The 24,736-nt window shown below is 39.7% G+C and overlaps 2 protein-coding genes across 4 annotated transcripts in view; both read left to right on the top strand.

Moving 5' to 3' along the window:
* LOC129437097 (uncharacterized) overlaps positions 1-24,736 on the top strand; it is a 524,696-nt gene that overhangs the window by 404,341 nt on the left and 95,619 nt on the right. The window lies entirely within an intron of this gene.
* On the top strand, positions 637-6,879 carry LOC129437157 (extracellular calcium-sensing receptor). Its single transcript, XM_073862495.1, has 6 exons — positions 637-1,093; positions 2,447-2,738; positions 2,944-3,738; positions 3,810-4,034; positions 5,706-5,829; positions 5,913-6,879. Exons 1-6 carry the CDS (start codon positions 804-806, stop codon positions 6,806-6,808), a joined length of 2,622 nt encoding a protein of 873 aa, XP_073718596.1. The 5' UTR covers positions 637-803; the 3' UTR covers positions 6,809-6,879.

Genomic DNA, 24,736 nt, shown 5'->3' with positions numbered 1-24,736 from the left:
AATGGGATCTCTATGAAAAGTCCGTCACAAAAATGGAATTATCTCTGCTTTTTGCTCAAAATGTGGTGTTTTTGCAAAAACATACCCATATTCAAAAGCTGATTACAAAAGAACCACTGAAGGTAGGATGAAACGGTTATTTTGTTTGAAAGCAGAGGGTCTGTTCTTTCATTTGGTATATTGTATGTTTATATATTTAAAGAAAAACATTTTCTGGAAGGCATTCAACTTTGGTGAAAATCATGAAAAACGCTGGCGCTGGCGCTGGTTGGCAACTTTTGAAAAAAAAAATGCTGGCGGTGAAAGAGTTAAGGATAGATTTTTACCTAAGCTCACCTGTATTGAGTTATGCAGATTATAATTGTGATGCCCTTTTATTAACAAACAGCTTGATAAACATATAACAAAATGATGAAAGTTGCCTTCATATCTGAAAACTACAATTATATTTTTCATAATGTTGTTCAGGGGGTCATTACTGCACTCAAGGCTGGAAAATCATTAAAAAGATCTTACCCAGAAAAATGACTTGTTGACAAACTACTTCACAAAAGACAAAAAGAGATAAGAGATGGTACAGCAATGAGCAATTTGTACTTAACTCAGGTTCCCAAAAAATGAACAGCAGGATTGCAGGAAGATTGTGCAGGAAAATCATTATTTTGTAGTTCAGCTTCAATTGGTCTTTAGGTGGTTCAATATTTTCTATAAAACAATAAAAAATACTAAAATTGCTCTATGCTGGTGTTTCTTGCATACTGCAGCATGAGTGCAAAAAACTCGTATAATGATGCTGATCCCAAATGGATTTTCAAAACAAAATAAAAGGCAAATCATTTCCTGTTCTGCCACAAATTCTCCTGCTCTACCTTCACATGGGCATGGCAAAGAAGACAGCGTCACTCCTGCTACTGCTGCTATATGGTGCTTGCATCCCAACCACAGCAGAAGTCTGCAAAATCCTTAGCCAGCCATTACCCCCAATACTTTCTGCAGAAAGAGAAATCAACATTGGGGGGATTTTCCAATTTCATAGAAATGTCGTGGCAAAGATTCATCCTTTCACTTCCAAACCAGAACCAGTTTCAGGTCTGTATGACACCATGCATTATGAATACTGTAGTATTAGAAATACTACTACTACTGGGACGGTTCATTCAAAAAGGAAAATTCTGTCATTATTTACTTATCATCAAGTTGTTCCATACCTGCCTGAATTTCTTGGTTCTGCAAAATGTTTGTAACCAAGCAGACCTGGAGCATGAAAAAAATAATACCGTTAATAATATCTTAATTTGTGATTTGTTCAACCCAGAAGCAGACCACACTATGAAATTGTTACTTTTGGACTTTATGATGCTTCTTTTCAGTGGGAAAAGAACCGGGTAGGGCCTCGGTTATGAAACAACCTGCCACTTGAGAGCAAAGCAGCACCTTCTTTATCCATTTTTGAGTCTCTTTTAAAAACACACTTGTTTGATCTGACCTACAGTATTATCATTCTGTTTGTAATATACTGTAGTTGGTCTTTGTTTAGCTGTTATTTGTTTGGTTCGCTCTAAGAAAGGATGTGTTAATTTTTAGAACATTGTTTCAAAATGTTGTGTTATCCTATTTAACACATTATGTGTTATAAAAGGTAGAACACAAGATGTGTTAAAACAACAAAAGGTGTGTTGTTCCAATAATAACAGAGAGATGTATCAAGTTATGTGTCTTTAAATGTGTTGTCCTTAACTAGATACAGCATGTGTTGTTTTAAGATTGTTTAAAATGTATCGGTAACACTTTACAATAAGGTTCAATAGTTAACATTAGTTAATGTATTAACTAACATAAACCATGCGCAATACATTTGTTACAGTATTTTTTTAATCTTTGTTAATGTTAGTTAATAGAAATAAAGCTTTAAATTGTTTTTTCACAGTGCACTGACTATTGTTAATAATATTTAAATAAAGTATTAGTAATTGTTGAAATTAACATAAACAAAGATGAATAAATGCTGTATAAGTGCAGTTCATTATTAGTTTATGTGAACTGTATAAATACACAGGTCATTCTAAAATTAGCAAGCTGCAATATTTGTTGCAATTGCCTTTGTCTGTGTACAGTGAGAGATGTCCTCCTGGCACGTAAAAGACTGTGCAGAAAGAAAAACCTATATGTTGTTATGACTGTATATCATGTACAGAAGGTGAAATCAGTAAAATTATGGGTAAAAAAATATGAATATCTATATTTATAAAAGATGAATAAATTATTGGTAGAACAAAGCAAAACAAAGAATTGTATAGACGTTAGAAATAACTTGAGAGTCAGTAAATGATGACAGAATTTTCATTTTTGGGTAAACTTTCCCTTTTAAAGAGGTACTGTTGTTATACTTATTTAATGATTATTTGCAGAATGTACTGTAACACTTGACTGATGTTTATTGTCACAGCTTTAACTTTCGTGATTTTAAATTAGCCCAGACGCTGATTTTTACCATAGAAGAGATAAACAACAGCACACAGCTGTTGCCTGGTGTCAAATTGGGCTATAAAATATATAATTCATGTGCATCAATAAATCAGGCTATCCTGTCATGCCTGGCTTTGTTAAATGGCTTTAAAGAGACTTTGCAAGATGAGTCCTGTTCTAGACCACCATTTGTTCAAGCCATTGTTGGAGATACAAGCTCCTCTCCCATCGTTGCCATCGCCTCTTTACTAAGCCCTTTCAGTTTCCCTGTGGTAAGAACTCTCTTATTGATTTGCCACATGTTGTCATCATAAATCAATGCATAATGAACCACTTTAAAAATAATGAAACTCCATGAAAACAATTGGTGTAAATATAACAATACTGTTGAACTGGGAGTGGTGTCAGGGTGTAGGGTCAATTATAAGAAAAAGCAATACTTTTCTTAATACTTTGCTTTTTCTTTTTGTTTTATAGATCAGCCATTTTGCCTCATGTGAATGCTTGAGTGACAGAAAAAGGTTTTCATCCTTATTCAAAATGATGGCCAGTGATAATTTTCAAAGCATTGCGATGGCTCAGCTTCTCAAGCACTTTGGCTGGACTTGGGTTGGAACAGTCAACAGTCGCAATGATTATGGTATCTATGGAATGGAGGAATTTTTAAAGACAGCACAACAATTGGGGATTTGTGTTGAATACTCAGAGACGATATTAAAAACCGATACACAAGAGCAGCTACTAAAAACACTGGAAGTGGTTAAAAAAGGAACAGCCAAGGTGGTGGTGCTTTTTATATCATACGTAGATTTCCTCCCATTCAAAAAATTGATTGTGCAACACAACATTACTGGGATCCAGTGGATCGGTACTAAATCCTGGATCAATTCTGAAACTTTTCAGGATACAAAGGAAAACAGTTTCTTCATGGGAGCCATGGGCTTTGCCTTACAGAACATGAAGCTTGACGGCCTGCAAGAGTTTCTTTTGACTGTGCACCCTAATCAAGAACCAAAAAATGAACTTTTGAAAGATTTTTGGGAAGCAACCTTTCAGTGCTCTTTCAGAAACACCGGAGGTAGCACAAGTAGCTGTACTGGCTCAGAACGCTTAACAGAAGTGCACAATGAATATACTGATGCATTAGAGATGCGCATGGCAAATAAAGTGTACACGGCAACTTATGCTATCGCACATGCACTGCATAGTTTGATAAATGATCTTAAATCCTCCACCAACAGCAGCAAAGTAGAAGTGCCCACACCAAGAAAGGTAATTAAGAAGACAGAGAATTAAAAGATAAAAGTCAAATTGAAACCAATTATGTTTGTGTTTATTCTCAGGTGCTGGAGTATATGAGAGATGTCAGTTTCACTGCCAAAACAGGTGAGAAAATATTTTTTTCAAATGGTGATCCTGTGGCAAAATATGATCTGCTCAACTGGCAGCCAACTGAAGATGGAGGTATGCAGTATAAACTGGTTGGTTCGTATGACCACTCACTGCCTCCAGAGCAACGTCTTAAAGTTAATCAGGAACTTATAATATGGCCTGAGAACAGCAGGCAGGTACGTCAAAAATAAATTATGAAATGCCTGTTACAATAGTGGAAATGACAATAAATGTAATAATCATTAAGGCAATATGATAAAATATATTAAAGCTCATTGGAAAATTAATGCCATTGATAATAACAAAAATATGTGTTCAGCACGTCAAGTTAACCTATGTGCATCACATGTTTTGTCAAAATAAGTGTCTGCTGCAGACGCGTCTCAAGGGTTATGTAAAGTGCATTAGGGGTGGTTTACATTTCGCGTATAAAACAACGCGGAAAACACGACCGTCGGTTGGTTCTTGTCACATGACCTGCGGTACGCTTGCGGGATTATGAAAAGTTGAGATGGTTTTAACTCAATGCGGTGCGGATGCGCCTGGAAAAAAATGTGTTTGGCGCGACGCAGGGTTTATCATAAACAGTTTTGACGCGTATGCTGCAGGAAATTATTTTAACAAAACACGTGATGCACATAGTTCACATGACGCAACAAACACATATGTGACCGATCACGGAAAGGAGGGACACAAATCGGATCTGGGGCATTTTTAGTTATTTATAGATTCTGAAAGTGTAGTTTCTAAACTTTCCAACTATGTGTAACACATGGAAGCTTATAAGATTAGGAGAAGTGGTGGCCATTTAAAAGTAGGAACTCAAAAAAAGTAAAAGCGGATAAATTATCCTCTTAAGTTTCACCTTTCTCCTGCTGGAAGTGACTGTAGGGCTCATTTACATCTGATTTAGCTAAGCCATACCCCCTGTAAAGCCATTTTGAGATACAGATGCTCTAGCATCATATGTAGTATTTTGTGACAGAAGTCCAGATGACAACATGCAAAAAATAAACAGGCCTTTTTACCTTTGTGTTGATCACATGTCGAATCCAGTCTGTTTCAGATCTGTGAATCATCCAATGACCATTTTGTCCACAAATGTGTATAATCCGTGAAATATAGATATATAGTTTATTGTTTACATCGGATTTCGCATGAACGTCTGGTAATACAATATAATATACAATCTGAGGACTATTTACGTCGTAACACTGTATATGAGATTACACTTTAGGTTCCGGTAAACACATGAACCCACCTTCAAAGTTTGTATTTAAAAGTAGGAAGGGAGTATAATAGATAATCCAAACAACGCCATCAAAAAACGTGATGTCCTTTAGGGATGTAACCAATCGCTCCTCATTCCTCCATCAGCCAATGACTTTATGGAAAATATTGATAGCCAAAACATGTAGCCAATTAGATAAGGAATTCAATTAAGTAGCTACGCTGTTCCCTGGGGGGCGAGGGTAATAACAAAACAAACAAAAGCCGACAATGACGCCCCCTGCTGCACGCTAGAATCTCTGGTAAAACAAGCCGATTTCAACCCCAAAATGTATGCTTTTAAATATATAAAATCTGCTATGTCAAACATGCAGAGGATTCTTGGGCATCTCAACTAACAAATTCTGCAAAAAACAAAAATCACAAATTTTGAAAAAAATAAAAAGTTCTTTCTCATTATCTCGAAAGTTGTGCTGCCAACTTGTGTCACTGGTTTCCGTGACGGGTCACATATTTTGAAAAACACGAGCACCACACGACACTCCGAACTCATATTTTAAAGCTGTGCCCCTTGGAAGAGCAGTCACCAACCGACATGGTACACTCTCTTTTTACAGCTTCCAGTGTCTTTGTGCAGTATGAGCTGTCCTCCAGGTACTAGGAAGGCTGTACAGAAAGGAAAACCTATCTGCTGTTATGACTGCATACAATGTCCACCAGGAGAGATCAGTAACAGCACAGGTACTACAGTAGCTCACACTATAATACTGTACAATGGCCAGAAACCTGTGCTTCGTATTCATATTTCTTTATTTTCTTCACAGATTCTAGCGACTGCTTTCCTTGTGATTCGGAGTATTGGTCGAATGAAAGCAACGACGAATGTGTTTTAAAAGTTATTGAATTCCTTTCCTATACAGAAATCATGGGGATTGTGCTATCTCTTTGTTCTCTCATTGGAGCATTAGTTACATCAATTGTATCTTTGGTGTTTTATCTTCATAAACAAACACCTATTGTAAGAGCCAACAATTCAGAGCTGAGCTTCCTGTTGCTCTTCTCATTGACTCTGTGTTTTCTCTGTTCACTTACTTTCATTGGTCGGCCCACTGAGTGGTCCTGTATGTTGCGTCACACTGCGTTTGGGATCACCTTTGTCCTCTGTATCTCCTGTGTTCTGGGGAAAACAATAGTGGTGTTAATGGCATTCAAGGCCACACTTCCAGGAAACAATGTTATGAAATGGTTTGGGCCTCCTCAACAAAGACTAAGTGTTGTTATCCTTACATTAATACAGGTCCTAATTTGTGTGCTTTGGGTAACAACATCACCACCTTTCCCATATAAGAACATGCGTTATTACAAATATAAGATCATTCTAGAATGTAATTTAGGTTCAGATGTTGGTTTCTGGGCTGTTCTTGCTTATATAGGCTTGCTTTCAGTCGTGTGTTTTATTTTAGCTTTTCTGGCTCGTAAGCTCCCTGATAACTTCAATGAAGCTAAATTCATCACATTTAGTATGTTCATATTCTGTGCTGTATGGGTTGAATTTTTTCTAGCTTACATCAGTACACCTGGTAAATTTACTCTAGCCTTGGAGATATTTGCTATTTTAGCTTCAAGTTTTGCTTTACTATTATGCATATTTGCCCCAAAATGCTACATAATTTTGTTGAAACCAGAGGAAAATACAAAAAAACATATGATTGGGAAATAGTAATTCTAAGGAACTCAAGGATAAAAATTTTATTGGACAACAATGTGATGTAGTAAAGTAAACAACAATTGACAACGAAACTAAAGCACAAATATATGAAGAGTTTGGTTCCAAAACCCCAAAAAATCAATTTTGACTAATTTTGGTAAAAACGTGTTTTCTATACCAAGAAAGTTACGAGATGAAAACCACTATTTTCTGTTACAAACTTTTACAACATACCATCTTTAGGTTATAATAACATTGAAAAAACAAATCCATAATTTGATTTTCATACAAGGGGTAAAACTGTGGAATAACCTAAATGAGAAGCTTAAGAAATTTCTAAATATAAAACAATTTAGGAAAAGATTTAAAGAAATGATTTTTGAATGTTATAAAAATATGCAATAGGAATATGAGTTGGTTAAGCCAGAATGCCTGTTGCTAACATATTGTATAAATGCATGAAGATTATGGGTTTGTGTTGTGTAAGAAATGTAATTTATAAGTCGTGTAAGGAAATGTAATGTATTAAAAGTTTGAAGGAGGGGTGGGAATTAATAAGTGTTAAACTTCAGCCCACTCCTTTTCAAGCATGCAATGAATCTTGATTGTTGGTTTATCAGTAGTTTTTTTGTTTTTGTTTTTAATTGTTGTTGTGTTGTACATATTGTACATTTTGCATTGTATGCTTGAAATAAATCTGCTGAACTGAAAAAAAATAATTTAATTTTCAAAGATTTATTATAAAAAAATGCAATAAATCCATGACACGTTTTTTTTTCAAAATGCTATGAATCTATTGAATCAATATATAAATGGGCATTCATCTTTGCCATGTTATATTCATTTAGTTGACTAGTGGTATACACTGTTAAAAAAATAAAAATTAATGGCATTAATCAAAACACTTACTTTGTCATATTAATAACACTATCCAGGGCCGGAGTGGGGCCACTTTTCAGCCCGGGAGTTTCAGGCCCAAGACCGGCCCACTTTTTCCATAGTGTTATTCCAAATTAGCACTTTTTTCAAATTGGACAAATAAAGCAACAGTTCAGCTCTTACTATAGTTTTTATTAATATCATGGTTAAACAAATAAGGTAAAAGTTAAATAATATTTCACTTAAGATGGAAGTTAACACAAATATTCCTCTACACTCTAAAAAAGGCTGTGTTATTTTTGACCCATAATGGGTAAATATTGGACAGAACACATGCTGGGTTAAAAATAACCCAATGTTGGGTTGTTGTTATGCAACCGTGGATTATAATAACCCAACAGATGGGTTAAAACAACCCAGCATTGGGTCAATTTTAACCCAGCAGCGTGTTCTGTCCAATATTTACCCATTATGGGCCAAAAATAATCCAGCCCCCTTCGGAGTCTATTCCACAAGGAAAGATTGATAAATTATTAGCATTGCTAATGCTATGAGGCCTATGATTAATCAGATGCAAATAGAAATATAAAACCCAGTCCTAATTAAAAAAGAAAACAATTTGACAAAATATTGAATCCAATATTGGGTAAATATATAGCATAACAAGTGATTTATACGCTTTTTTTCGGCTGGTCATTTTTGACTGGGAACACAAAAGGTGTTATATGGTTCTGAACACAACCTGAGGGTTAAATAACTTTAATTCATATTGTTTACTCATGGCATCCTCATTTTCAGCGGCTAACTGGCTTATCTGCTGCTCAGAAGCTGCTTGCATAATAATTGCAAAGTCTATGAATCGCCATGAATACACAAAAGGCTAATATTAAAAAAAAAATGTTGGCTTGTAAATAGTTTGACAACGGTATTAGCCGAATAATTACGTTGCTAATGCTAATCATTACTAGGCTTATTTCTCTTTAAGTTACCTGTTGTTGTCACTTTTGTTTGTCCTCTTGAAAATAAATCTGTAAGTTTGGCACATTTGGCAGCATCCTCCTCCAATGGATTTTTTCTTCAACCTGTTTTTACGCCCTCCTCCTCTCAGACGCGTATTGTTACGGTAGGGCCGGCCCAGCCTACCGGAGAAAAGTTTTCTGGGACGTGCTATGGACCGAACCAACTCTATGGGAGGGGAGGGGAAAACTCCCTCACATGAAAAAAAAACTCGACCGGCCCAAAAGTGAAGCGGCCCACTGGGAATTCTCCCGGTTCTCCCGATTACCCACCCCGGGCCTGACACTATCATTGCTGCTTATATCCTTGGGACGTCGTCACTAAACTTTTTTGACAGTGATCAAATGTAAAATGTTTTGTTCCTGCTCGATTTTCATTGACTTCAAGTTAAATAATTGGGAAGTTTTTATAAGATCCCCTGGGGTCAATGTGTTAGCATGACAGAACCTTGATACTGTCGTGTGAGAACAAGCAACAGCTGGCATTTTTCCAACTCTCAAGTGTCTCTCGCTATATGATTTTAATGACTTACATTTATTCCCCACAACAGAAAACCACCACAGGTTTATAAATCCATCAAAGTATTATTATGTTTTTGTTTGTTGAAGGTGAAAAGTAGATGAGGAAAACTGTGAGGAAAACTGTGAAATGGTGCGCTGTGATTTGTTGAGCGGATTTATTGCATTTAAAAAAAAAGGTGTTTATTGCGTTTTGGAACCAAACTCTTCATATATGCTTTTGGCTTGTTAGAGTGACAAAATAACTGGAAGAGGTTCAACATTACTCCCTGGAAAAACATTAAAATCACATGGTATACACTGTCTCTACACTGCTAAATTAATTAACAGGTCATATCATCTAATTAATGATGGCTATCTTTTAAGGCTCTCTGACCCATAAGTTCTGCTCTCATCACACTGTGGGCAGGCTCTGCAGTGCAGGCCGAGTCAGCACTAGGGACAATGGACTCTCACTGACCATTTTCATCACAGCTGAACCTACATTTTCTGAACCTACATTGTGTACTGCCTCATAAAAGTGACAGACTTTTCGCACTTAATAAATAATGTAACTTCAATGTAATAATTTGTAAATAAAAAATTAAAAAAGCCATTCATTTGGATTATTATTTAAATTTAAGTACACACCTTGTTATTGTTAAGTTTCTTACGTATATACTATCTACATAATAGATTTCAATAACACTAAGTTATATTGCAACCATACAAAAAACAAACAGAGCCTAGATCTAAAAAAAATAAAATAAAGATGTTACAAAAACCCATTTATGCTTTACATAAATCTGGAGAAATTAACTACCTAATCATAACAGCGTTGGTTAATTGGTTTATTGATACTGGGCTGTCTACATGACTGTGTGAGTCGATTGCCTTCAAAAAGTTTACCAATGTACTTGAACCAAACACCTGGAGCTCCAAGAGGGACCTTATTGGGGCTTAGATAAATACGGAAAAGATTTGTTGTATAGGACTTGATGTTGATATCCCTTAATGCATACTTGATGCACCGATGAGACTGTGGGATGGTTAATTGAGTGACCCTCTGACACACTACTCAGCCTTCCATCTCCTGAGGTTGCTCCTTTCTCGTAACTCAGTGCATAAACCCTTGACATGACCTAACCTCAGTCTCTAATGCCACAATCTCACTAAACCTGACCATACACGCCAAACCGTTTGACTAAGGCCAGAAGTCCCACTGTTGTCGTTAATGCAGGTTCAGTGGCAAATAGTTCTGTATGGCATACTATTTGCCGCAACACACAAAACCACAAGAAAGTGCCAAAATCTCACTGCAACCCAACCATACGTGCCAACCCAGTTGACTAAGGCCAGAGGCCACACTTTCGTTGTTAATGCCAGTTCAGTGGCAAACAGTGGCAAACTAACGCAATTACACTGGTCTATTGTATAGGCCTTGATGTTGATATCCCTTAATACTTACCTGAGGCATCGTTGCGACTCCGTGGGATGGTCAACTGAGTGATGGCGCCCTCCTTCCTGGGTGTTTCGCTGATAGGCCCACGACACCTCCAGAAGGTTCTGCAGAGGAATCCCAGCATCCCAGGTTCACTCCCTAGGTGCAATCAACTCACTTGAAGACCCAGGTGGAGTCTTTTCTCTTCACCCACAGCCATTGGCTTCCCTTTTCTGCAGCCACGGAAAGGTCTTTGACTGCCTGCCGGTGGGCCTTTCCTCACACTCCCATCTCCCGGCTTACACACTTGTCCGTAGACTTTCCAACACTGGAGGTTTGTGGGAGAAGGCAAGACATCGTAGGCAGCCCTTGACAGTAAAGCTTGCCCTGAATGCCTCCATCTCCCATAGCTCTTTCCAGGAGATCTTAGCAGAAATTAAAAGAGATCATTATGGATGCGAGGAATCTGAACCTATGTATAGATAGTTGGAGCAAGAGAGGATTAACATAATCTTTTATGGGTGTGTCAGCTTTTTTACCATCAGTCGGAGGCCAGTTTCACCATGCCCTGCTTAACCTGCACCACTTGAAGCACCCTCACACATTGGAGTGAACTGCTCCCTACATTGAACAGACATTAGATGCATGGGGGACTTGAAAACTAAGAACTTAACCTGCCAGAAGATGGGGAGAACAAGTTCCAGAGAATGGCATGCCTAGCCCACACACTTTAGCTCACACTTCAATCAGTCATAACAAACGCAAGAAAACTAGTGCACGGTGCGAGGAAATTGTCAGCGGCTATTGAAGAACTGATCAAAAGATGTAGCAAAACTCTGTTCCGGGATTTTAGCACACGTTGGAAAAGCACTTTTTATATGCTGAGAAGACTGGGATAGCTGTCACCAAGCAGAGGATGTTCCATTGGATTGTAGATACAATCATCATTGCTTACGAATAACGGCATTCCTTGCCCCTTTGGGTTGAGAGCCCATTCTACCAGAAGCGTGGCATCATCTTGGGCATTGGCTCGTTGTTCCTTGCTAACAGACATTTGTAGAGCTGCTGGCTGGGCGACACACCTAAAACGTGTACTAGATTTTACAGTGTTCGTATTGAGCCAGTATTCTCTCTGGTTCTCTCCTCAAATCGATGAGAACACCCAGGAACGGCTCGTGTGTCGTCTTGCAGCCTTCAATTTGGTGCTGCACAATGGAAGGACTATGGAAGGCCATTAGTGCAAAACCCAAATCATTTTTTGTACTCCTCCACCGCTTGGTGGCCGATGTTGGGAAGCACAGGCTGTCAGCTTCTCACTAGAGGGTACTCATTCCGCAGTAATCTTAATTCCGCCTGAGAAGTTTGCTTCCCAGTTTGCCTAGTTCACTATCGTGGGTTAAGGAACAAGTGGTTCCAGGCCTCTGTTCTAACCCCATTTCCGTCTCCCTAAAAAAGGAGAGTTGGAGGGTTACGCAGGCACTTGAAGGATCAGCTTCAGTGGTGCTTTGGTAAGGATTCCCAGTTCATCGGTCATGATGTGACATCGTAGTGACCGACTGAAAGGGAATGTCTCAGTTACATATGTCACGTCCCGTCGCCACAATTTGCTGTTCCACTGTTGATACCGGCCGGGCACTAGGAAGGCTGCTCCGAAAAGATGACCTGTCTGCTGTTATGACTGCATTACATGTGCAGATGGAGAAATCAGTAATAAGACAGGTAAACTTCAGCCCATCCCAAAAATCCAAAGAAAACTGGCTAGTTGCTCTTTTGGTGTTCTTCTCCTGCTGTCTGTAGCTTCTTTTCAAAAGAGTTGAAATGAAACACTTTATCCTTTATCTCTAACTATAGCGAACTTCCTTTCCAGATTGTAATAACCTGCAGTGTCCACTGGAATACTGGTCTAATACAGAGAACGAATGTGTGTTAAAGGCTGTAGAGTTTTTGTCAATCACAGAAGATATAGGTATAGTAGTGTTAGTCTTTTTCTATATGTTTAGAGTAGAAATAACTGTACTGGTGGCCATCCTGTTTAACAGTAAGATGGACACTCCCATAGAAAAACAGCTTCCTGATGCTCTTCTCATTGACTTTGTGTTTTCTCTGTTCACTTACTTTCATTGGTAGCCCCACTGAGTGGTCCTGTATGTTGCGTCACACAGCGTTTGGGATCGCTTTTGTCCTCTGTATATCCTGTTCTGGGGAAAACAATAGTGGTGTTAATGGCATTCAAGGCCACACTTCCAGGAAATAATGTTATGAATTTTTTTTCCAAGGTCTTTGCTTCTATCCATCCGACTACCTGCCCACTAGATCCCATACCCACCCATCTCCTTCAGGCGATCTCTTTGTTGGTTATCCCTGCTCTTATCCACATTATCAATTCATCTCTTTCCACTGGTACCTTACCCGCAGCATTTAAAGAGGCCCGGATAACCCCGCTGCTGAAGAAACCCACAATCAATCCTGCTATGCTAGAGAACTACAGACCCGTTTCTCTTCTTTCCTTCATTGCCAAGACTCTTGGAACGTATGGTGTTTGACCAGCCCTCCTCTTTCTTCACACAAAATAACCTCCTGTATAGCAATCAGTCTGGTTTCAAAAGCCGTCACTCCACTGACACTGCAGCTTCCAAATCTTTTGTGCTGATCTTACTGGATCAATCTGCCACTTTTGACACGGTCAATCACCACATCCTCCTGTCGACCTTCATGGCTATGGGTGTTTCTGACACATCGCTTCAGCAATTCAAGTCGTACCTCTCAGGTAGGTAATTTCGGGTATCCTGGAGAGGTGACGTTTCCGAACCCCAACGTCTCAATACCAGGGTGCTTCAAGGCTCTGTGCTTGGACCGCTGCCCTTTTCAATATACATGACATCCCTGGGATCTGGCATTAGAAAACATGGCTTGTCCTACCACTGCTATACAGATGACACCCAACTACACTTCCACCCTGATGATCCAACGGTTTCTGCCCACATCTCAGCATGCCTGAGGGACATCTCACTCTGGATGAAGAATTAACATCTCAAGCTTAACCTTGCGAAGACAAAACTGCTTGTCATATCATCTGAACCAAAGATTCAGCTCTACCTTTCCATTCAGCTTGGTTCCCCAACCATCACGCCTTCCAGGACGGCCAAAAATCTGGGGGTGGCCATTGATGATCAGCTTAGCTTCACGGAGCATGTTGCCAACAACACTCGCTTTTGTAGATTCATCCTCTACAACATTAGGAAAATTATACCTTTCCTAAATGAGCACGCTGCACAGGTCCTAGTCCAAGCTCTTGTCCTGCCCAGGCTGGACTACTGCAATGCGCTACTGGTTGGACTTCCAGCTTGCACAACCAAACCTCTACAGATGATTCAGAACACAGCAGCAAGAGTGGTCTTTAATGAGCCAAAGAGGCCGCACGTCACTCCTCTCTTTGTCAAGTTACACTGGCTTCCTATAGGAGCTTGCATCAAATTTGAGGCTCTGCCCCTGGCCTTTAAAACCACCACTGGGTCAGCACCCGCTTACATTTGCTTGCTTATACAGCCTTACATACCCTCTCGATCCCTGCATTTTGTCACAGAGTGACTGCTTGTGGTGCCATCTCAAAAAGGAAAAAAACATTAGCGCGTACCTTCTCAGGAGCTATTCCACAACTGTGAATTGATCTGCCGGTCACAACACGAACGGTTGACTCTGTACCTGTCTTTTACAATCGGCTAAAAACCCATCTCTTCCCCCATTACCTCACTTCCTGATATAGGACTTACTATCTTTCTCTAATTTTCCTTTATCTGTACATTCTTAAAAAAACCTACTAACCAAAAATTTACTAACCAACTCTTGGCTATGTATACTGTGTTGGACTTGATGAGACTATTTCTAGTGCACTTATGTATTTGCTGTTCTTGTGTTGCTATAATTGCTTCTATTGTTTACCTCATTTGTAAGTCGCTTTGGACAAAAGCGTCTGCTAAATGACTAAATGTAAATGTAAACGAAATGGTTTGGGCCTGCACAACAGAGACTGTTGTTTTTGCCTTTACACTTATACAAGTTCTTATCTGTCTGCTTTGGATAACAATATCTCCTCCTTTTATATAATATAAAGGAGAAGATAATTCTTGAATGCAGTCAGGGTTCTACTTTGGGTTTTTGGGCTGTGCTGGATTATAGACGGTTTCAGCAGTAACAACATAAACAAGCGGCTTTCGTGGTCCACACGTAACTTCCGGTAAACTCCGCTAAGAATAAATAACAATAAAGTACTTTAAACGTAGTTTATTTATATAACAAGCAAAATAAACAACACATAGATTACCTGGGAAACCAAACATTTGTTATTTTTGACGAGGTATTTGTTCAAGAGTTCAGTTTAGCAACTAGTCAGACCATTAAAAAAACTGAAACCGGAAGTAAAGTTCGGACTAGACACGTATCGCGTCACTGCACATTTGTCCAATGAAACCATCTATATAGGTCTTCTGTCTATCTTGTGCTTTATTTTGGCTTTTTTTTTTGGCTAGGATGCTGCCTGATAACTTCAATGGAGCTAAATTCTTCACATTCAGTATGCTCATATTCTGTGCTGTATGGATCACATTTATCCCAGCTTATGTAAAATTTACTGTAGCTGTGGAGATATTTATTATTTTAGCATCAAGTTTTGGATTAGTATTTTGCAAATTTACACATAAATCACAAATAAATTATTATGTCTCTTGTTACTTTTTAATTGTTTATATTGTTAATTCAAAAAGAAAAAATATCAAATAAAATGTTTTACTATGTATATATCAAGAATTAAAAACAATGGTATTGTTAAAAGCTTTTATACATAATGTAAGATAAGATTGAGCAGATCCATCGCCTTTTTTTGCTTTTGTAGATGCTCCACAGATGAATGCTGACAGTACTTTCAAACATAGAGACCTTAGATCTACTTTTTAGTTTTCTCAGCCACTGTGATATTGTTAAATGCCATGATCTTGAAAAAGCTTCCCTAAGATCATGATCTTTTAATTTATGGAAATAATGCGGAACATTTTACATTATTGGTAACTGTTCAAACACTAGATTCAGATAGATATGATGAATGGTCAGGAATTGATTCAGCAAAATAGACAATTACATGAAATTAAGACTAAAGTATGACTGAAAGATTTGAGAAAATCATTGGAATATGTTTTATTGTATACTCAACTACAGTTGCACTTTTTCATCACATCATGGCTCTGCTAAAGGCCAGAAATAAAGAGCAGACTTTCCTGGTTTCAATTTTTCCACTCTTTTTTTGTTTCTTGAGAATGCTTTGTGAGCAGAGGTGAAAAAGCAAAAACACAAAGAAACACAAACAACTTTGTTGTCATCTGAAAAACAGGCTGATGCAAAGGCTCTAGTGGCTTGTATCTGCCCTCAGGCAAATTTCACACGTGTCTGTACAAACATGAACAACACAAATCATCTTTTAATTAGTACAGCTGAAAACTACACCATATTACTGTTATAAATATGTAAAGAGGTGAAAAATATAAGCAATGAATAAACACATGATGCAACTGATTACAGTTGTTAAATCAGGTGTATTTATTAAATTGCTTTTAGTTTATGGAATCACGCATAGGTTTCATCTTAATTATGAAATGCACAGAGGGGACAATAAACTGAAAGATTTATTAATATATATTTAGAATTTAGAATATGGGAAATTGACAGTCTTGCAGTGTAATATGCTATACGGCATATTCAAAAAAATACATAAACCTGAGTCTCAGATAATTCTGCTGAGATAAAGACCCAATACATCCTCGCAATATGATGTTTTATTAATAAACTTTGGGAGAAACACGTTCAAAAAATCAACCTAATCACCTCATAACTACGACCAGCTGTCGACAGTCAGCAATCAGGTGACCACCTGATCGGCATCAACAGAAACCTATATAGACTGGAAATCAACTCACCCTTATTCCTCGATAGTTTCAGCATGAATTGGACAATGCTTAAACTTAAGACAAACGCCGACATCTTCTCTAAGAAGTTCCACAATCTTCACATCTCTCTCCAACCAACTCTTCCATCTCAAAAATACACACCCCGCCACAAAGCCACAAACAAAACAAGGAAAGATCATAAAGCTACATCTCTACTCACCAAAAGGTCTTCGCTCCTCGCAAGAGCAGTTTCGTCAGGCCAAACCAGCAGGGCTTCAGCCTGTTCAGGTTGTGAACCAGATTCCACCGCCAAGCCTCAATTATCTTTTCACTCCAAAGATCGCCGCAAAGCAGCCTGTCATGCACCGCACGATGCAACATATCCCAGCGTTCCAGGTCTCCCATCCAGCCCAAGCATGTTTCCGCCAGCAGCGTTATAGCCCTGCCTCCACAAGCCTTTCCTTCTGACTTCTAACCCTTTCCCCTGTCTGTGGCCTGCAGCTCCACCATTGGGCACAAGGCTGCCTCCGCTAGGAGTGCATGCCCAAATGCCCCAACCTTTTTCCCCGTGTTCAATCTGGTATGAGATACACACATACACCCCAAAAATTTATTTGTACATTAGTACATGTTGCCAGTTGCGCAAGAAATAGCATCAAAGCCACATGCACACTGGCAGTGGAAGTAGCTCCCATTATCCAACAGCTACATTATTTTAATTCCATACTGGAAAACCTGATCCATTTTACATAAGGAACGTGACCAGAGCCTACATTGATTTCTGCCCCGCATCCGCAGGTAACACATTGATGTTGTTTCTGCTTTTCCAGAGCAACGGCATAACTCGGTGATGAACCACCATTATACCGTGCATAGTTGAAGAGGCCAGCTGGCTTGTCATGACATTTCCCGAAAACATAGTAACTTTGTTGCACATCTGTCGCTTGAACTATGTTGGTTCAACAATAAAAGTCGATAATGTCAAAACAAATTTAATCCGTTCAGATCTATTTAATTTAATCTTATTGCCGTAAATAACATACATTGCATCTAAATACTGCTTTATTTTCATGTTTTAGTCCTCTTTTGTTTAAATTCAAGATTCATCATTCATTCGCAAGTTTCCTTCTACGTCATTCATTTCAGGGATTCCCCAGGGTCTTAAAGCTCGTAGCTCCGCGCAGTTTTACTAAAAACAGCGCTTCAATTCGGTTTACAACCTAAAAGACATGAAATAGACTTTCCATATATTTAGATTATGGATATAGAAGGGACTGCATGTTGCTTTCTTATTTTGTTTAAAAGCATGATCCACCCCAAGTCTACAAGTTATACTAACTAGGAACTATGCTTGTAACCAAAGCCATCCAACTGATATTTGGACATTTAATGTGGCTAATAAATAATGTTACTGAGCTGACTAAATTTGAAAGCACTTTATTTGAGATCTCTTCAAATTAAAGATCATGTAATTTAATTCAGCATGAATGTTAAATAATTTATTTATTGATAAATAATGTTTTTATTAAAGAAAGCAGATTTTGTTTGTAGCCTATTTCCGTCAATTATAGTTCTTAGAAATAAAACCAGAATCGGCTAAATCTGTATCGGTATGTCACAATTACAGGAAAACCGAAATTTTTAATTGGCCAAGGAAATTGGAATCGGTGCATCTTCACTTGAAACCCCTCCTCAATGCCTCTCTTGATACCATTCTTCAGGCCGTATCCCTCAGAACCCTAAAAACTTACCTAACCGCTTGAAAGAGCTTCAAGACTTTCTACTCTTCTTGTCAACCTGTTTTTCCTGATTTTTCCATACCATCATCTCATCATATCCTACTTCATTCACCACAAGAACCTCCAAGCCAGCTCCATTAAAGGATACCTAAATGGAATCCAAATTTTTCTACAAACTTATTTTTCGGCTCACACTCCTCAGTGAAAGCTAGAACCCAGACATTCATGCTTGTTAAGGAATTCAAAAAACCCACCCCACCTGATGCAAGACAGCCAATAACCTTAGAAATACTCACCATATGCATCTCCACCACTCCGTCGAGGTTACCACACTGCCCACACACTCGAAGCAATGTTCATTCTGGCCTTTTTCGGATTCCTCAGATGCCCAAAACTCTCCATCACTGTAACTTCCTTACCGCCATGCCACCAGAGGTAGCCCTCACCGGAGTTCTCCTATTTCATCAAACAAAGCAAAGCAGATCAAATGAGAAAAGGTAATTTCATTTACATATTCAATCTCCCTTCACCAATTCAACCATACCAGACTCTCCTAGCCTATTTGCATTTCTCCCAGGCTAGATCTACATCAGACCCACTCTTCACAGATGACTCCAAACGCCCGGTTACATGTTTTTGGTTTTTATCTTACTTCAATCTGGCATCCCAACAGACCTCTTTTCCAGCCATTCCTTCTGCACAGGGGTGGCAACCACAGCCACCCAAAAAGGCCTATACCAACAACAGATCCAAGCACTTGGAAGCTGGTCATCATAGGCTTTCAAGACCTACATTCGATCAAACCGCTCCCACATCAAAGAAGCCCAGCGAACCCTCATCAGCTGATCCCACCAGCCTGCTCCGAAACAACACAATGATAAGACTCTATCCACTGCTGCAGGAGTGATGATTCTCTGCTCCCACAGGAGCCCTGCCTTTCCCCAATCTCCACTGCCACAGCAGTGTCACTTTCCCTGCTCCCACAGGAGCCCCGCTTTTCATAATCTCTGCTCCGGTAGGAGCCCTGCTTCCGCAAGAGTCCTGCTTTCCACTAATCTCCACTGTCATAGCAGTGATTGTTTCCACTCCTCCTGCAGGAGCTCTGCTTTTACAATTTCCCCACTGCCGCAGCAGTGATGTCTCCCCTGCTCCTACAGGAGCCCTGTTTCTCCACAGCAGTGCTGTCTCCTCTGCTCCCGCAGTTTCCACTGCTCCCGCAGGAGCCCTGCTTTTACAATTTACCCACTGCCGCAGCAGTGATGTCTCCCCTGCTCCCGCAAGAGCCCTGTTTCTTCACCACCACAGCGGTGCTGTCTCCTCTGCTCCCGCAGTTTCCACTGCTCCTGCAGGGGCCCTGCTTTGCACAATTTCCAACTGTCGCAGCAGTGATCTTTTGGGGGATTGTTCTGGGTTTGGGCCTAAGGCCGAGCCCGGAACCCTCTCCCTGCCAGGAAGCACTCCGTGCTCAGGCCATTAACGAGCTCGGAGCCCTCTACTCGGATAGCACGCCAAATACGCATATTAATAACCCTGTTCTGAATTATTTGTAAGTGCGAACTCGTGAAGTCTACTTTAGAGATTCAGAAGACAATATTTTTGATTATTTCAACATGAAATTATCATAAAATTTACCCATTTTATTGCATATACAATCTATATTTATTGAACAGCTAAATAATTTTAACAATTGTCTCATTTGTTTCTATATTTATTTCTAAGCCATTTTCAGTGAAACATCTGGGACGAAGCGAATAAAAGACTGCCTACACCGTTTTCGTAACTCCACCAGGGAGGTCCTTAGGGACCAATCTGCCTGTCCTAAGTCAGGATAAAGGAGGAAGGTTGGGCGTGGGGCTAGCGCCCCCACCCTGTAAAAGACAAATTGGTAAAGAAACGTCAACAACAACAAAAATACTATAACATTTTAGCATGGGAGAAAAAGGATCTTCTTTACGAAGACACATGAAGCTATGTGGTGAAAGCCAAAAGGAATCCACAAGGCTGAATACCCTTCTGTGATTCAGGAAAACGAACATCGGCACATGTAATGTCAGAAACATGTATGAGTCAGGAAAGACAGCCCAGGTAGCAGCCGAGATGAGGAACAACAACCTGACCATGCTAGGCATCGGCGAGACACGGTGGACCCAAGCTGGACAGAAACAACTTAAGACAGGAGACCTGCTGCTGTACTCTGGGCATGAAGAGAGGGATGCACCACACACACAGGGAGTAGGCTTCCTGCTGTCCAAACAGGCACAGAGCTCTGATCGGACGGGAGGCGCAGAGCCCCAGGATCATTACAGCATCATTCCGTACCAAGAAAATGAGGATCATGGTAAACGTCTTGCAGTTCTATGCTCCTACAATTAACAGTGAGGATGAGGATAAAGATCAGTTCTACAGCAGACTGCAGAAGATCCTCGAGACCTACCAAGACAAAGACATCACCATCCTCATGGGTGATTTCAATGCCAAGATTGGGCCCACCAACACTGGATTCGTACAGGTCATGGGCAACCAAGCCCTGGGAGTCATGAATGAGAATGGTGAAAGATTTGCGGACCTGTGTGCATTAAATAACCTGGTCATCGGAGGCAGCATCTTCCCCCATAAGCGAATCCACAAGAATACATGGGTATTGCCAGACAGCATGACAGAGAACCAGATTGACCATGTCTGCATTAGCAAGAAATTTAGAAGATCCCTACATGACGTAAGAGTGAGAAGAGGTGCGGGTGTGGCGTCTGACCACCACCTAATGGTGGCTAAACTGAAACTGAAGCTGAAGAGAAACCAGTCAGACAAGTCAGATAATAGAGTAAAGTACAATGTCAGCTTTCTGAAAGACCCCAAGATAAGAGAACAGTTTGGCCTGGTGCTAAAGAACAAGTTTAAAGTACTTCAGGAGCTTCTGGAAAAGGAAGAAGACCTTTTGCTCAACAGATGGCTGACAGTGAAAGAGACACTAAGATCAAAATGTTAAGAAGTACTGGGGACAAGAAAACATCAATAGAAAGAGTGGATCACAGTAGAGCTGTCAACAAATATTCTAAATTCGAATATATATTCGAATAGTTAAAAAAAACAATTTTTATTTTTTTTAAAGCCCGCGGTAGTAGAGACGTGGCTGTCTGCTTTGTAAGTGGGCGCACTAATGCGCCTGGTTCAGGGACAGGTCAATAGTAGTCACACTGTCTGTCACTGTTAAAAGTTGACGCGTCTTGCATGGAAGATGGCAGAAAGTCGACCACAGCAGAGAAAATAAAAAAAATAGTTAATAAAGTGTTTAAATGTGCATCATGGACATGACAGGTCTCTCTTCTGAAGAAATAAATTATTACAAGGGGGAAAAGTCTTCTGTATGCGCGTTACAAAGAATGACAGAGGCACAAGCGTTTGCTGACTAGTGTTGCCAGATCTTGCACTAAAAAAACAGCGAACAAGAAAAATCCAATAATAAACCAAAATAAATCCAAACGCTTTACCTCAAAGATCAAAATATTGGGACAGGCACCTTCACATTTTAACAACACCAAAAACTTGATCGCTTCATGAGCCAAAAGCCATAAACGGTTAAGCGCTAAAATGGTATGCGAGTACAAAAAAGACGAGGACCTGGCAACACTGCAAGAGCGTGCAGCCTCACAAATGCGTACAATACACAACGACACGACAGAGGTTTATTGCAAAACATAATGCTGTTAAATTATTTTCATCAAAGCTGTGAGTGATATGCATGTGAGACGGCAGACCGTTGCTATGGTTATCTCCGTGTCAATCATCATATTTTCACATTTAAATGCGGTTGTCACTCCTGAAAGTTTGTAGTGTGTACGAGACCACAATTGTGGAACTCCAGCTAAACAGTCACGTCTTAACACTTACTTTGCATCGCCCGCCAAAAGCTATTTGTCTGCAACACAACAAGAGGTCATAACGGAGAAATTAATTTCGTTCCTTTTGTAAGGACATGAGACCGATCAGTGTCGTGGATGGAGCAGGCATCAGGGAGTTTTGTCAAGCAATGTAACCGAGGTACCATATCATTTTGATGTCTCTTGATTTACTTGTTTTGTGTATGTAATATACGTTGTCAAATATGTTTAAACTTAAATAGACTACCTATAGAAGTAATTATGTCTCTTTATATTAATTTGTCCTGTTATTGACGTAATGCATCGTTAAACGTCGTTAACGTCATTGAAAAAATGGGCAACCAGATATTCGAATATTCGTGGGTTTTTTTAGGGAGAATATTCGAACGTCATTTTTGAGCAATTTTGACAGCCCTAGATCACCGCAAAGTCCTTGACCAAAAGACAAGAAGAAAAAGAAGGCAACAGTCAACAACAGTAGAACTAGAACCGCAAAGGCCAAGGCTCAAGAAAACTATGCAGAAGCTCACAGAATAGTGAAGAGAAGTATTAGGAAGGACAAGAAAGTCTACATGGACAGACTAGTGGATAAAGCAGAAGAGGCAGCGTACAGTGGGAACATGAAAAAGCTGTATGACATCACCAAGCAACTCTCTGGGAAGTTCAGCAAGTCAGAAAGACCCATCAAGGATAAGAAGGGCAACACCATCAACAGCTTAGACCAACAGATGAACAGATGGGTCGAACACTTTGAAGGACTCCTAAACAGGTCAGCACCCCCGAATCCCCCAGATATCAATCCAGCCAACCGATCAACTATGAAAAGCCAACCAGAGACAAGATCAGGAAGGCCATCATCCTGACGAAGAATGGAAGGGCGGCTGGACCAGATGACATCCCAGCAGAGGCACTAAAAGTGAACCTGGATGTGTCAATGGAGATGCTGTCCCTTCTCTTTGAAAACATCTGGGAGGAAGAAGATGCACCAGCAGACTGGAAGGAGGGTTACCTGATCAAGCTCCCCAAAAAAGGTGACCTCAGCAACTGGAAGAACTCCTATGATTATCTAGAACTCCTATGATTGCATGTCCTGCAGGGTTATCCATGGAGGGCAGCTCACAAACAGTTTCCAGGTGAGGACAGGAGTCCGACAAGGATGCTTGCTTTCGCCGTTAATTTTGTGGCAGCCACATCATCACAAATAGGCCTAACATTCATAAGGACAAGACCAAGATCCTGAAGATAAACTTCAGCAGTACAGAACCAGTCACTCTTAACAGACACCCCCTGGAAGAAGTTTAGACCTTCACTTACCTGGGTACCATCATTGACCAACAGGGTGGTACAGAAGCGGATGTCAAGGCAAGAATTGGCAAAGCAAGAGCCACCTTTGTACAGCTAAAGAAAATCTGGACCTCTAGATAGCTGTCCTTGACCACCAAGGTAAGACTTTTCAACCTAACATGAAGTCAGTTATAATGTATGGAGCAGAGACCTGGAGGACAACCAAAACTCCCATCAGGAATGTCCAGTCTTTCATCAACAGCTTTCTCAGAAGGATTCTTCAGATCCGCTGGCCTAACACCATCAGCAATGTCAACCTTTGGGACAAAACCTGCCAACTTCCTGCTGAAGATCAAATCAGTTAGAGGAGATGGGGCTGGATAGGGCATACTTTGCGTAAACCCCCAACCCATGTCACCAGGCAGGCACTGAGGTGAATCCCACAGGGAAAACGAAGAAGAGGCCACCCAAGAATCACTTGGCAGCATGACCTTGAGGCTGACATCAGAAAGATGGGCTACACCTGGAAACAGATAGAGAGGATGGCCCAGGAAAGAGAACTCTGGAGAACTGTTGTTGGCGGCCTATACCCCTTCAGGGGTGACAGGCTATGATGATGACACTGTTTTCGTATTTAACTTAATATGGCTCAGTCGTTTCTGGTAAAATTGTTCAGCACATCTACATGTAGAGATGTATTCATCACAGCAAATTATTTCTACTTTTAGGGGTGGTCACTATAATGAATAAAACACTTTTCATATTTAAAAAAAATCTTTGCTGCCTTAATTTTTTGTTTAATCAGCTTAAATTTACATGTCATTTCAACTAACTATTCCTTATCTTGACAAGAGATAAGCTGTTAAAATAAAGTTTACATATTTTAACAATATTAATAAGTTATAATAATAAAATCTCTAGTCAAGATAAATAATAGTTAGTTGAAATCTTTGAAATCTAAGTTGATAAAAAATTAAGGCAACAAAAATTTTTACAGTGTAGAAATGCATATGCAATAAGGTCAGTCACAAAAAAAACTAGGCAACACCTTTCCAGCATTTATTATCCACTGCACGTCTTTAGTAAATCCCGACTATCATTATTTAACACCAAAATTATGGTTCCCTTTCTGTCGCTTCACGGGACCAATCTACTTCGAGAAACTAATAAAACAACAATGAAATTGGCATACAGGTACTTGCATCCACCAGCACCACCCCTCCGCACAAGTATTTAACAAGAGGCAGGTGCAATACCAAATCAGCTTTATTT

This window comes from Misgurnus anguillicaudatus, chromosome 24 (genome assembly GCF_027580225.2).
Source record: "Misgurnus anguillicaudatus chromosome 24, ASM2758022v2, whole genome shotgun sequence".
Lineage (NCBI taxonomy): Eukaryota > Metazoa > Chordata > Actinopteri > Cypriniformes > Cobitidae > Misgurnus > Misgurnus anguillicaudatus.
This window is presented reverse-complemented; position numbering and strand designations above follow the sequence as displayed.